This window comes from Squalius cephalus (genome assembly GCF_949319135.1).
Source record: "Squalius cephalus genome assembly, chromosome: 10".
NCBI classification, from domain to species: domain Eukaryota; kingdom Metazoa; phylum Chordata; class Actinopteri; order Cypriniformes; family Leuciscidae; genus Squalius; species Squalius cephalus.
The window spans coordinates 26657781-26673420 of record NC_137131.1 but is presented as its reverse complement, the minus strand read 5'-3'; the positions used below and the strand labels follow the sequence as shown (position 1 = coordinate 26673420).

At 35.6% G+C, this 15640-nt stretch overlaps 1 protein-coding gene across 5 annotated transcripts in view; it reads right to left on the bottom strand.

Moving 5' to 3' along the window:
• rab11fip4b (RAB11 family interacting protein 4 (class II) b) overlaps window positions 1-13542 on the bottom strand; it is a 42210-nt gene extending 28668 nt beyond the window's left edge. The window contains exons 1-3 of one of the 5 annotated variants that reach the window (XM_079882581.1): window positions 13456-13496; window positions 13231-13357; window positions 10156-10195 (exon numbers count right to left, since the gene is read on the bottom strand). Coding sequence is in view for 2 of the 5 variants with exons in the window: in XM_079882577.1 (XP_079738703.1) it covers window positions 13231-13321 (91 nt within the window). In the remaining 3 variants the exon portion in view is untranslated. Of the gene's footprint in view, window positions 1-10155; window positions 10196-13230; window positions 13358-13455 lie in introns of those variants that run through there. The other 4 variants (XM_079882577.1, XM_079882578.1, XM_079882580.1 and 1 more) reach the window with 4 other exon arrangements.
• Between the last annotated feature and the right edge of the window lie 2098 nt (window positions 13543-15640).

Genomic DNA, 15640 nt, shown 5'->3' with positions numbered 1-15640 from the left:
AAAACTCTGAAAGCATTAATATGCATTTGTGAAAAATGCACAAAAGTTAAGTGCTTGCCTGGCAAAAGCTGTTAAATTTGCATTTCACAGTGCAATGCCCCTTTAGGATAGCATTACATAATGGTCTCTATAAAAGAATATTAACATTCATAATAAAAAAAGTAAGATGGGTGTATTTTTCAGATGTTGAGAAAACTTTTCAGTTTCCAGGTACTGTACTGGACAATATGTAACATACAATATGCCATACATGAAACTGGAAAGGTCTGAAATGCTGTCTGAAAACATGTTCTTTATGAACTTCTGAGACCTGACATGACTTTACACAATTAACAATTGTGCAGGTTATGATGCAGATTTATGTTAAACTTTCTGCTGTTTTCTTTGTTCAACTGAAACCAGTTGGTAAACAGAGCACGAGGCTACTTCAAATAACCATGACAGGATGAAAACAATAAACATATGAATGATCAGGAGTATCTCTTTTAAAAAATAAAATAAAAGAAGTGCCTAAAGGAGTGCTGCCCACAAGGATATTGGCTCTGACTTCAGGAGGATCTCTTGATAAAAATCTGTTTATTACAGCACAGGGGTCAATGATGAGTTTTATTTTTTTTTTCTGTTGAAGTTGATAATAATAATAAAAAGACAAGACACTCTTTTTTAGAGTTGGCACTCAAATGTCAGGTTGATGCAACTATCCTGATATCCTAAGAAAAACATAAAGAGTAAAATAAGTAAGTAAGTAAGTAAGTAAGTAAGTAAGTAAGTAAGTAAGTAAGTAAGTAAGTACACAACACACACACATATATATATATATATATATACAGTGGTGTGAAAAAGTGTTTGCCCCCTTGGTAAATATGATCAAATATGGCTGTAAAAAATAAATCTGCATTTTTAATCCTTTTGATATTTTATTTAAAAAAATGTGCAACAATCTAACAGTCTAAAATCTAAAATAATTGAAAGTGGGGGGGAAATCACATTATGAAATAAATGTTTTTCTCCAAAACACGTTGGGAAAAATTGTTTGCCCCCTTTTATTAAATACTTTTTGCAACCTCTTTTTCCAAGATAACAGCTCTGAGTTTTCTCCTATAATGCCTGGTGAGTTTGGAGAACACCTGACAAGAGATCAGAGACCATTCCTTCATACAGAATCTCTCCATCCTGTTCTCCGTTATAAGACTTCTAGAACAGGCTGTCAGGTTTAGTTTTTTATCTGTTGGTATTTGATCGAATGCGTGATGTCATGTATCTGAACAAGATGTCCAGGACCTCTGGCAGAAAATTAGGCCCACAGCATTAAAGATACAGCAGAGTATTTCATTTTACACATGGGGTACTTTTTTATCCCTGTATGAACCAAACACATCTTAAGTGTTTGCTGCCAAAAAAGCTAATGTTTTTGTTTCATCTGAACATAGAACATTTGAAAAGTAACTGACACTACTGGAACTTCAAACGGGACAGATGAAACAAAAACATTAGCTTTTTTGGCAGCAAACACTTAAGATGTGTTTGGTTCATACAGGGATAAAAAAGTACCCCATTTGTAAAATGAAATACTCTGCTGTATCTTTAATGCTGTGGGCCTAATTTTCTGCCAGAGGTCCTGGACATCTTGTTCAGATACAGGGCATCACGGATTCGATCAAATACCAACAGATAAGAAATCTAAACCTGACAGCCTGTTCTAGAAGTCTTATAACGGAGAACAGGATGGAGAGATTCTGTATGGAGGAATGGTCTCTGATCTCTTGTCAGGTGTTCTCCAAACTCACCAGGCATTATAGGAGAAAACTCAGAGCTGTTATCTTGGAAAAAAGAGGTTGCAAAAAGTATTTAATAAAAGGGGGCAAACAATTTTTCCCAACGCGTTTTGGAGAAAAACATTTATATCATAATGTGATTTTCCCCCCACTTTCAATTATTTTACTTCAATGAAAGGTTAGATTTTTGCACATTTTTTAAATTAAATATCAAAAGGATTAAAAATGCAGATTTATTTTTTACAGCCATATTTGATCATATTTACCAAGGGGGCAAACACTTTTTCACACCACTATATATATATATATATATACCTAACAACAGGATGACACCTAACCCTAACCCTTAATTGTTTGCCATAATCATTTATTATTATTTATTAGGGAAAAAACAGCTTCACTGCTGAAAAAACAAAACCAAACCATAAAACAGACATGACTGTAGCCGCGTTTCCATTACAGATTTGCGCAAATGTTTTGCGCTATTATCTAAATATCGATAAAAAACTATTGCGAAATGACGGCGTTTCCATTAACCGATGTTATGCGACTAAAACGTCCTTTTTTCTCTCGCGATAAGTCATTCCAAAAATCACGGCAACTGACGTTGGTTTATATAATATCACAGCCACCGCATTAGACATTATTATTATAATGGAACATTATTATTAACACGTGGCGTGTTATCCAAGCATTAATGGCAGGGAAAGACCCTTATAATGCGAACGACACATGGAGTTTCTGGGTGTTTCGCCCTCATTTCTGCTCCGAGGTTTTGATTGGGGCATTTCTTTGAGATTTAGAATCCAGTATTCCTATAGTCTAATTATTTTTTTTTTTTAATGAATTTAATAAAGAACTCTGTCTCGTATTCTGTCCAAACGATCCATGTAGGCTATTTTGTGTCCATTCGTTTTTCCTTTTTTAACCCGTAATTGAAAAACGAAAATGAAGGGTTGTTGTCTTTTTAAAACGCAAAGTTGAACACCAAAATTTTAATTTGAACTGGCTACACCAGCTGCTGCGCAAAAAAGTAAATATCGACGAATTTTCAGATTTTTGTTTATGACTTTTTGCCCCTTAACATTTAAAATAGTCACAAATTAATATGGAAAACATGTCGATTTTACTGGTTTTCTAAGAACAAATTAGAACCTGGAATTGATGTTTTCCCGCAGTGCTGAATGAGAAGAGCCATTAATATTATTAATAAACTATTGTTTTGGCTAAAATCACATCTCCATCTCCGCTCCGCTGAGAAATGCACCTTTCATACGAATTACAAAATCAGAAGGTATTAGCTTTCGATTCGAATTTGTTCGTTTTAAAGAGAACATTTCAAGCTTTAGCCTATATTTTGTTTCAGTTCTCGCGCTCCAGTTTACGGAGATCATGAAAGTGCGTCTGATTGTTTTCTTTTACTTTACAAAAGCACAACGTTTTATTTTGTTATTGTGAGTTTACACAAATAAAAGTAGTTGAGAATAATGTATTATTATTTTCTGTATGACCAGAAATGATAGAGTATTTTTAAGTTGTTTCCACTGTTGATAGGAAAATGCAAGTGTTCGCGCCCGCGCCTCCGTGCCATGCAGTGCGCGCTCACACTCAGCTTTGTTCTCTTTTTTTTGCATAAAAGCGTCTTCTAAATATAGCCTATTAAATGTTAAAATAAAATAATATAAAATAATTATTAGGCCTATTTGCGTAGCTATACATAGACCTCAAACACACCGCGTCTTCTAAGTCAGGTGACTGTAAATGCGCAAAAACTGTTTCCATTGCAGTTTTGCGAAATATTCCTTTTTCGAATTGCCTGAAAAACCACCTCATGAGAGCGTAAAAACTTGTTTGCGATAAACGGGAGTTTTTGCGAAATTGACGTGTTTCCATTGAGCGTATTTTTAATTCGCAATTTCAATTTGCGCAATTTGAAGGGTAATGGAAACGCGGCTAGTGTGTCAAGGTCATTATCTTGAAATGTCACATAATTTTACTTTTTTTTTTTTTGACAAAGCAAGATTTCAGTTTATAAATAAATACACAATAGGCTAATTTAAAAAAAAATGTTAATGTAAAATAGTTTTACTTTGATTGTAAAACCACATTACATTTTTTTTAGAGCCAATAAACTTGTTTATTAAATTGTATAATAAAAATACGAAACCATATAAAACCAACATGAATAAATAGGTACATTTCTAGAAATGTGAAACGTGTTTGTAAGTTTTCTTTATCACAGACACACTAATATGTTGGTCACTTCGACATATTTTATCATCTTTCCCAGCCTGTCTGTCACTGAGTACAATATCTAAAGATATTTTCAACAAAACACAATGTTGTTAAGGACTGAGAAATTGTGAAATAGCAATGACTGACTGTCTAGTTAAGGACTTGTGAGTTTTCCACAGATGCATTATGAAGACACAAACTTACCACCCAGCAGCCAAAATATAATACTTTAATGGGTTTCAAGGCCACTGTGGGCAGCTGTTTCATGAGTACAGTGAGCTAAACTAAATGAGGCTTGCTGCACATGTACAGTACAGTAACTATATGGGCTATTTTAGACAAAGCAAGCGGTGCCCCATTTATGAAATGACTTACAGCTGAAGTGAACAGGAAAAAAAAAAAACACACTTGTAACAGTGCGGATTCAAACACAATACTAGAATGAAATACGAGTAAGAGTAAGCTTATATGACAAACCTCTCCACCTGCCTCTTACATCATTCTTGGAGAAGTCTTGATCCGTTTTGTGAAACACTGATCCCAAAACAACAAACTGGTTTGGTCAGGTAATTACATGAACTACAAAAACAGAATCTAGGAAGGTAAACTCATGCAATATCACCAAAGAGAAATAAAAAAAAATATGATCCTTCCCCAGGGCAGAATGGGTGCAACTAAAGGCAACTACAGAATCAATGGCGTACATCAGGGTCTCCTATACCCTTTTTGGAGTGTGAGGTCTCATGTTCGCCCTTGAACTGAAGAGCCATAGGGCCCTGTTCTCATTTCCATCTTATTAACAACTTATAATCATAAGCTCTATTTAACTGCTCACTGTCAAGAGAATTTAGCAATCCTCACGAGGCTGCTTTACTAACTAAAGGCACATTTGTGAATCAAAGCAAGTCAAACGCATCAAATGCAACAGCACTATAGTGCATACACTCTTGGCTAAGATCATTAATTTACACAGTCACCATATCTCAAGAACTTATGAGGTTTTGTGTCAAATATTTAATTACACAAATGCACTGTAAAAATTATTGTTGCAATTAGCTATCATAACTTAAAATTTAGTTTTAGAATAACTTCCCTGGATAACTTCCCTGGATTATAACAGCATTGTAGAATATGTTACAATATTCTAATATGAACATATGTTGCCATATACAGTATTTGCTACTGTAAACTGAAGTAAAAGGCAAGTAAACAAAAAAGGTTCTATGTATTTAGACAAGGATAATATAATGAAGGTACATTTTTAAGACAAGTTTATTTCTCAAAAATATTAGGTCGGGGAAGTCACATTTTATTGAAATGGATTTTAATGGTTATAAACTTACATAACTTAATTGCAACATCAGTTGGCCAACCCAATGGTTTGATATATTTCTGCTGTTTCATAATTGTTTTGGTATAAATAGAAATAAATGAATAGGCTTTATAATGGGTTGTTTAATGGCAAGTTTCTGGTAGCCAAGGAATTAAGTTATGTTCATATTGAGAAAATAAAATCTACTATGACAAATATTCAGCAGAGTAAAATTGATTCTAAACTGATTCTAAAAACAAAAACTGAACTAATATTAATCATACTTTTTAAAAAAAAAAAATAGTAAAAAAAAAAAACATGACTCTGAACAAAACATGATTGTTCCATTAGGTCAAAAACAGGCTCAGGTGTTTTTGTCGCATAATGGGAGGAGAGGTTGCTATAGCTGAAGGATTTCTATGTAATGTTCTTATATGTCAGCTGTAAGCTCAGAAAATCTTTGGACAATGCTATGTGTGACCTACGGGAGGTATAGCATGATGTCACAGCTAAACTACACTGCATCTCAAAGCTAATTGTGTCTTACAAAAGTTGTTATTCATCTTTGATTAAAATATCTAGATCCAAGAGAATTACAGTAGGAATTACACTTGTGATCCTTGATATTACCACATTGGAAATGAATGGGAGATGAATTTCATCTAGTGGAAACTTTTAGTGCTGCGCCCAAACAAAATCAAAAGTTCAAATTTAGATTCTTGGCTTTATTTTCTTGCAGTTTTAGAGTAAAACGTGTTTTGAAAATATATATTTCATATAAAAATTTTAAATAGTCATTTTGTGCATTTTTTATAATAAATGTAAAAAAATGTAAAAGTAAAACTTAAAGTTCACCTTTTAATTGTTCAACTTTTTCACTTCAGCAATCTAAATGAAATTTAGAATCAGAATCAACAAAATCCATCTTACCATTTATCAGATTCTATTTATACTGTAATTACAATTACCTAAATAATGTTATGAGATTATTAGATTAATGTTTTAAATATAACACTTAATAAAGAAATGAAATAAAAATGAAATGATCCTATATGATTAAAGAAAATAGTCCAACGCCGTGGTACAATGAGCACATTTAGGCCCTTAAGAGAGCAGCTAGAAAAATGGAGCGCAACTGGAAGAAAACAAAACTAGAGGTATTTCGCATTTCATGGAAGGAGAGCTCTATTGCTTACAGAGAGGCTTTAAAATCTACTAGATCTGCTTATTTTTCAACCCTATTAGAAGAAAATAAACATAATCCTAGGTATTTATTTGAAACGGTGGCTAAACTAACGAAAAATAAAGCTTCAAGCCCAGAAGTTTCCAAGCAACACAGCAGTAATGACTTTATGAACTTCTTCAATTATAAGATTGATAATATCAGGGACAAAATTATAACTATGCAACCGTCTACTACAGTATCACATCAGGCAGTGCATTGTAGTCTCCCTGAGGAAAAATTTGATTCATTCGTTGCTATAGGAGAGGAAGAATTTACTAAACTCATTAAATCATCTAAATCTACAACATGTATGTTAGACCCTATACCGACTAAGCTACTGAAAGAAATACTTCCAGAGGTCATAGATCCTCTTCTTAATATCATTAATTCGTCTTTGTCTCTAGGATACGTACCAAAAAACTTTAAGCTGGCTATGATTAAACCGCTTGTTAAAAAAACGCAACTTGATCCTACAGAATTAGTCAATTACAGGCCGATCTCGAATCTACCTTTTCTGTCAAAGATATTAGAAAAGGCAGTATCCTCACAACTGTGTTCCTTTCTTGAAAGAAATGATATCTGCGAGGATTTCCAGTCAGGATTTAGACCGTACCATAGTACCGAGACAGCTCTCGTTAGAGTCACAAATGATTTGCTCTTATCATCCAATCGTGGTTGTATCTCTCTATTAGTGTTACTTGATCTTAGTGCTGCATTTGACACCATTGACCACAACGTTCTTTTAAATAGATTAGAACATTATGTTGGCATTACGGGAAATGCACTAGCATGGTTTAAATCATACTTATCTGACCGTTATCAGTTTGTAGCAGTAAATGATGAGATGTCTCATCGATCACAAGTTCAGTATGGCGTACCACAAGGCTCAGTACTAGGACCGTTGCTGTTCACTCTGTACATGCTACCCTTAGGAGATATCATTAGGAAACATGGCATTAGCTTTCACTGTTATGCCGATGATACTCAGCTCTATATTTCTTCAAAACCTAACGAAACTTATCAATTCACAAAATTAACGGAATGCATAGCGGATATAAAAAATTGGATGACTTGTAATTTCCTACTTCTAAATTCTGAAAAAACAGAGTTTCTAATTATTGGACAAAAAACTTCCTCACGTAATAATCTAGAATACTGTCTAACACTCGATGGCTGCTCTGTTAAGTCTTCGTCGTCGGTTAGGAACCTGGGTGTGCTCTTTGATACCAATCTTTCATTTGAAAGTCACGTGTCTAGTATCTGTAAAACTGCATTTTTCCATCTTAAAAATATATCTAAATTACGCCATATGCTCTCATTGACAAATGCGGAACAATTAGTTCATGCGTTCATGACCTCAAGGCTAGATTATTGTAATGATCTACTGGGTGGTTGCCCTGCACGCTTAATAAACAAACTACAGCTGGTTCAAAACGCAGCAGCTCGAGTTCTTACCAGAACCAGGAAGTATGACCATATTAGCCCGGTTCTGTCAAAACTGCATTGGCTCCCTATTAAACATCGCATCAATTTTAAAATATTGCTGATTACTTACAAAGCACTGAATGGTTTAGCTCCGCAGTACTTGAGCGAGCTCTTAACGCATTATAGTCCGTCACGTCTATTGCGATCTCAAAATTCCGGCCAGTTGATAATACCTAGAATATCAAAATCGACTGCTGGCGGTAGATCCTTTTCCTATTTAGCACCAAAACTCTGGAACAGTCTTCCTACCATTGTCCGGGAAGCAGACACACTCTGTCAGTTCAAAGCCAGATTAAAGACACATCTCTTTGACCTAGCTTTCACATAATACATTATAGACTTCTATAATTTAATGTTAGGCTGCATATATTAGGTCAGCCGGAACCGGGAACACTTCCCAAAAATCCTGATGTACTCGTTACATCATGAGAAGAATGGCATCTACGCTAATTTTAGTGTCTGTGTTTATCCCGAGGTTTTCCTGCAGCCTGCCGGATCCAGGCCGTATCCAGATCTGACGAAGGACCTTCGCCTGGACCGATGACAACGCAGTGCTGAAGTGCCAACTAGTCTCTCCCTATGGAGGATCCCACTACCACTCTACAGATAAGGCGTTGTCGGGAAAATTCGTTTCGCGTTCCTACCCCAAAGCAACAAAATAAAATAAAATTCTTTATCAAAATTTATAAGGAAAGACAAGTACTTTGTTTAGGCTTGGCTTGTAGGGAATTCCAAACCTGCGTATATTCAAACGCACATAACTATAGAACCCATTCTAAATGCGCATGTGAACGCCATCAGCATTTCTCACAGGTTCGCGTTTAAAGTCTGTGTAGAGGGAATGGTGTCGTCTTAGCGGCCCCTAATTTAATAACAAATGATCATTGCGACGGAAGCAAATCAATCAAAACTAACTTTAGATGGAAATAACTTAACTCTGCTGTAAAGCCGAAACAATCTCTGTTACCTTAAATTATACGCTTATCTCTGTAAAGCTGCTTTGAAACAATCTACATTGTTAAAAGCGCTATATAAATGAAGATGACATGAAACAAAAACAGCCAGTAGGTGGCGGCAAGTCGTAATAAGTGAATCATAGAATCATTAATTCATGATTCAACCAATTCGTTCAAACAGGCTGAATTATTCATGAATTAAGCAAGGCCCTGTCCCAAATGGCACACTTAATATGCACTTTCGGTCTTGTGGATTTCCAATGGCTGCTGCGTGTGCAAGTCCATGAGACCATAGGGTGTCCCATTTGTCATTTTAGGTTTCAGAAGGGTGCTCACGAGTGTCCCCTTTGAGGTCAATAATATATGCGCCCTCGATGCGCACTTTTGCTGAGCCCGCACTGATGCGAGCTCTGCGTCTGCAGCAGACTTCTTCCTGACAGTGAAAGTGGCGTTACGTCACGAAAGTGCGGACTCGTAGGAAGACCGCAAGTGCTCAGGGTGCCATTTGGAACAGGGCCCAGGTGTCCCCTGGCTTTATGAATGGGTCATTGAATCATTGATTAGTTCAAAAACGGTGAATCATTCACGAATGAAAGACGCTGTGTATTGCTGGGAGATGCAACTTTTCTGCTTTGTTTGGAACTATTTTCGATAGCAAAATAGAGCAAAAACAGTCAAAATTGACAACGTTGTGTATAAAAATAGTAAATTCATATAAATCAACTTATTTTTTATTGAACTGTTGTTGCATAAAATTTATTTCACATTTTGCAATCGTGCTGATATTCGAATTGCTCATATGTGCTCATATGCGACAAGGGATGTCGTTGTAGAGTGCGGTCTCGTAGAATTATTAAGAAGTTCTCGGACACGCTGAGAATTGATTGAGAATTGAAAATTGATGCCACGGGCCAAGTTTAAACAAAAGCTAAAACATAAAATAATAATAAAAAAATGTTTTGCAAAAAGTGCACTTATCTAGTCAGAGGCCAAAAGGGCAGTTTCTTGAGCACCACGAGTCTAATAATATTGCTGCATGTACATCTTGACTAAATGGCCCATCTCATGATATTTTACATAGCCTACTAAAAATATGGAACTAGCACAGTTTCTGAACTGAAGAAACCGATCATAATGATCACAGTCAGTGTAATGTATCATACTTACTGATTCACATCTCACTCATCTGAGGAGACAGTTTTCCCTCCTACACACACCCAGGAAAAAACAAAAAGATCTGTCAAGGCCGAGCTGATGCACAGGAACCAATGAGTCACTATCCTGAGATGCATTGCAGTTTTTGCAATCCAAAGAAATACACAACATGCCCAAACCAGGGTATTGCCAATAGCAAAAACTCCCTGCCAAGACCAATTCACTTCCTGAAATCTGAATAATGAATAATCATAAACCTACAGTTTCTTTCTGTGTAATGCTATATATTAGGGGTGTAACATACACAAAGGTTAGGATCAGGGGAAGGGGTGTTAAACAGGTTAAACAGTGGTTTACTGAATAAATTGTGTCTCTATCTTTAAATGAATTCAGTTTAGAAGTTTAAGGATAAAAAAATATCTCTGCTAATGCTGTAAACTATGTAGGGAAGCCCTTACTTGCACATTACTATAATATTAAAGGTTAACAACAGAGCCCAAACTATTAGCCTAAATTCAGCTGCTATATATATTTTTTAGATATAATCAACACTCAAATAACAAATTCCATGCAAACATGTAAACTGCACATAAGGCAGTTTTTGCATTACCTTCTAAATTTAATTATATATTTTTACTCCAATTCGTTGTTGAAATATAATCATTTACACACTGGGTGTCATTGTCATGACATATATTTTACATACATTAAATAATCAAGATAACACTAACAGGTTAAGTAAAATATAGGCTAATGAATATATAGGGAAAAGGCTAATGAATATATAGGCCTAGGCTAATATAGTGCATATATTTAGTGAAAGAGTTCATTTTTCTAGCTGACTATAGTGACTAACAAGCTGTGGACACTGAATGACTTGCCTGATGTACCCTAATGTAATGCTACGTGGGATAGCTATTGTTTATAAGCTGTTTTAATGATGTCTTTCCGCCATTGAAACACTAATTGAGAGATTACATGAGATATAATACATTTCAGTAAGTTGTACTGTAACTTTCAACATACCTTCAGATGTTCATTCATGTTTTTTTGGAAGAGATAATCGCATTCACTGCTGCTTAAAGTGAGGCATCTATAATAATAATAATAATATTAATGATAATAATAATTATAATATAATATAGGCCAGTGATCTGTCACGCCACATTAAAGAGCGTCAAAACGTTATTTATTGTTTGAATTTCGTGATAAAATTGACATAATTTGAAAAATGACACTGTTTCTTATCGAAAGTAACAAAACACGGAACTTATTGCGATTATTGGTGGTTAGGCTACAACGCTGTATTCGTCTTGTACACATAAGACACAAAAATTCACGGGACGAACACGTGTACCGTTACACCCCTTACTTTTAAAATGACTTTTTAATCAAATGTCAAGGAAGAAAAATTTGTTTTGCGACAAGGTTAAGTGAGGACAACCTCAACAATGGGCTAGGGCTTAATGGGTAGCAGGGCGCATGCCATGAGAGGATGACGATACATACCGTGGTGATGTATCGCGTTTTTTCGGTTCGGTTTTAATATTGTTACACCTCACTATATATATATGGATTGTTGTTTTTTTTAACCAATATCCAGTTAACAAATATATAGCCTATAGTGTGTGTTTGTTTAGAGAGAGATTGCATTACCAGACCAAATCGCTTGTAAAGTGCATCGAAACCTGCACTGTGGTAAAGCAGTAACTCAAGCCGAGGGGTTTTGTGTGAGCGATAAGCCAGAAAAGCTGAAATTTCTTAAGGAAGCTTCTCAGAATGTCATACATATAAAATAAATGTATGTGTTAAATATCATATTCACAATTGAATAATGGTCAATGGGAAAAAAAATAATTCTGACAGCTTTCCAGAGGTTTTTATGAAGGCTGGTGTGTGAGTATTTTTATACAATATTAAGTGTGTGAAACACAAGTGAGCAATTAAATGCAACTATGTACTGGTCCTCTTGTGTCTATATTTAGCAGACTCAAACTTATTGCGAAGAGAGAGAAAAAGAGAGACTGTTTGCAGGGGGGAAAGACAGGTGACATAACAAATGTCAGCAAGATGATAGATAGGAACAGCAGTGCAGGAACACTAGCTGAAACACATTTACACACACTTCCATTACTAGTTTATTTTTAAAATCCTTTTTAAACAGTTCAGTATTTAAAAAAAAAGCAGTATGATAAAGTTATCCAAAATCAGTGTAATTGTGATCTTTCTCGAACAATGTGCCTACTTTTAGTAACAGCTGTCTGCAGGTTTAAACATCCCCTTATTTCAGCTAAATAAACCAGACAACAACAATTCTAAGAAAATGCTATGTTTGTAGGTTTCAGTTAAGCAACTGACACCCATATTCAATGACACTTGAATCATACAACACTCAAGCATTAACCCAGAACACATCTGATGTCTAGCTACATGATGAGGTGCATTCCAACCTATGTGTTCCACGAGCATGATTACTGTCAATTATATGATTAAGAATAAAAAAAATAAAAATTAAGACAAGATTGAGAAATTACAATGAGTATAGTATAAAAACCTTACTGTTGTCTAACTTTTACCAGGTTTTATGGAATATGGAAATTATTATTATATTTATTAATATTATTATAATTATTATATGCTAATAAACACTCTTCCTCCTTTTTTTTGTATGTATTTGTGGTTTGAAACTAACTGTGAAACAATTTAACCTACATATTAATTATGTCTGCTAGCCTACTAAAAATGACTTTTAGGTTTATGAACACACAAGCTGCCAGCTGCCCTCAATTAACAATTAATCTCATTATCATCTGACTGCAGGGCAATCAGACAGTTTAACAATGAGAGAAAGACAGGTACAACAGAGAACTGTTTGGAGACCAAGAAAAGACAGTCTAGCCATATTAGTGTGAGAAAATGAGGTTAAGGGGAAAACAAGAGAATGTTAGAAGTAACACAGATGAGAAATAAACAGGTAAATGTAATCATTAAGTGAGCAACACAAACCTGAAACCCTTGACATTAATTATTCATGTTCAAAGTCCATTCCTTTCCCCTGCCAAGCACAATAAAAAGAGCTAATTTTACCCTGTCTCTCACAGTTGAGGGACCATGATCTCTTCAACTCCTCACAGTCGACTGTTGTCATCCAACTCAAATCCAACAGGTGAGGCCTCATCCACTGGTAAGCTTCTGTTTCAAAATCCTTAATCCACTGCCAAGGACAAGAGAGAGAGAATCCTTATGCTGACTATTTTCATCTGCTCACTTCTTGAATTAATCTAATAGTTTCTGAAACTTGTGAAAACACACCGCACAATTCAGGCTTGCTTGACCACACACCCTCCCTCTGCACACTCACAGAAGCTCTGACAGCAGTTGTGTGTTTCCAGCCACTCCTACTCTCCCCTTCTCAAGCTCAATGGCTGTTGCCAGGCAACCGGGTTTCAGGGGAGGTCTTGTGGGTGGAGCTGAAAAAAGCTGCACACTGGCTCCTGTATAAAGCATTTGCATAATGCAGGTACACTGTGGCAAGTGCATTTGTTTGGAAAGTTTAGAGGCTTAGGGACTTGAAACATTAAAAAAAACTAAAAAAACTAAAATAAATAAAAAGTGGATCGTTTTCAGATCAAGTTTCAAAGTTAAAAATACATAAATAAACACATGAAAAAATATATATATATATATATATATATTTTACTTTCAAACTATTTGTAACACCACAAAACAAGGGGAAGTTGGAGGAGACTATATTAATTGCAACACACCACACACAAAGGCACCTAACCTCACAATTTCACTTCCTTCTTTGCTAGACCAGTTTGTTTTGTGTGAGTGTGTTTGAGCATGATTCATTGTGAAACTGGATTTGTGTGTGTGGTTGTTTTGCACTATTGCAGACTTGGGAAAAAAAACCTTTTATATTTGCAACAGTCTCCCAGAGGTGAAACCTACTCTTAAACTACTGTTACATCTGCTTTGAAATCTAATCAAGAAACAAATATGTACAAAAGCATTAAATGCTAATATATTTCCTTGAACTGTCCTGTTTCTTCCCACTCTGATCATTCTAACAAATGACCTGTGATTTCTAAAGCCCAACACTTTGTCTTCTGACCCTTTTTATTCTCACAGTTCCTGTATGTCTCCTCATATCATGTTTCTCACTGTGTGTTTGGCATTAGCTCAGGTAAATTTTCACCATCCACAAACCTGTCTTCAGTTTCCCGCTTCGCGTCACATTAATACAAGTGACTCCAAATCATACAAAAACACAGCCAGATCTTTCCTAGTGATGAAGGAATTCTAGTGATGAAGTAACATCTATCACCATATAAAATGCTTTGCAGGCCTGTGCCAATAATGCAGCTTCACTCCAGGGCAATTCCACGCAAAGGTCATCCTTACCATGAAAAAATAAAGTTTTTACCTAAAGATCAAAACCCCTTTTAAGTTGTCCATTTAGGTCTGTAATATACTGTATTAATGTGCTGCATCAGAAATTAAGAAAATTGCCTTGTTTTTCCACCACATATGAGGTGAGCAACAATGCTAAAATTTTAATTTCAACCAGCCATATTTCATGCTTTCAAAAGAGGTATCAAAGACCCCCCTTTTAAAAACTTAATTTGAACAAAGCATTTTGCTGAAAGATGGAGGCATGCCTGAGAAATAAATATACTAATTTGGTCATAACAGCACTGCCTGTTGAATTTATAAGGGCTTTAATAAAGAGGTCTCGACGCTTCAGTGCTCCGTCACGTCCGTAACGTTTTAAAGATTAAGTTTATATAATATAACAATTATAAATGCAGATAACTTGAAACTTTATATGCAAAGCTAAACTATGTTTATGCTTACTAGGATCGACATTTCATTCCACTACTTTGCTCTGAACAACCATAATAATGCGTTACGGACGTGACCGTTACGGACGCTTCACGTCAAATCATATGCACTTGTGATCGGTTTCAGGCTTACCATATATTCAATGCATATCCAATAATCGCAATAATATTTGTGCTTTGTTAGTTTTAATATGAAAAAAATGTCTCAACTTTCAAATTCAGTCTATTTTATAACAAAACGTAAACAATAGAGACCGCTCTTTAATACGGCGTGGTATATTTCTGTATATAGCGCCTCAGTGCGCGGCGGATAAAGCACACATGAACGGATCTTCTCTTCCTCTGCCAGTTACAGGACGAAATATGAATATCAGAAGGTAGTATATTGTCACAGGTCGGGGTGGGCCAAGCCAGACTGCACCCACCCCTGGAAACCGGGTACCACCTCGAGGAACGTGTCAAGGACCAGACAGACAAGGGAATAAAGGAATAACAGTTTTCTTTATTAAGTTAAGAGCAGTAATTTGAAGAATCCTAATTAAAATCTTCTTTCTTGTCACCAGAGGGAATTCGATGGCCCCCTGGACCGTAGAGGGGAGAACGATCGTGGCGGCCCTGCAGCTCGTTGGAGAGGGATCAGGAGGAAACTC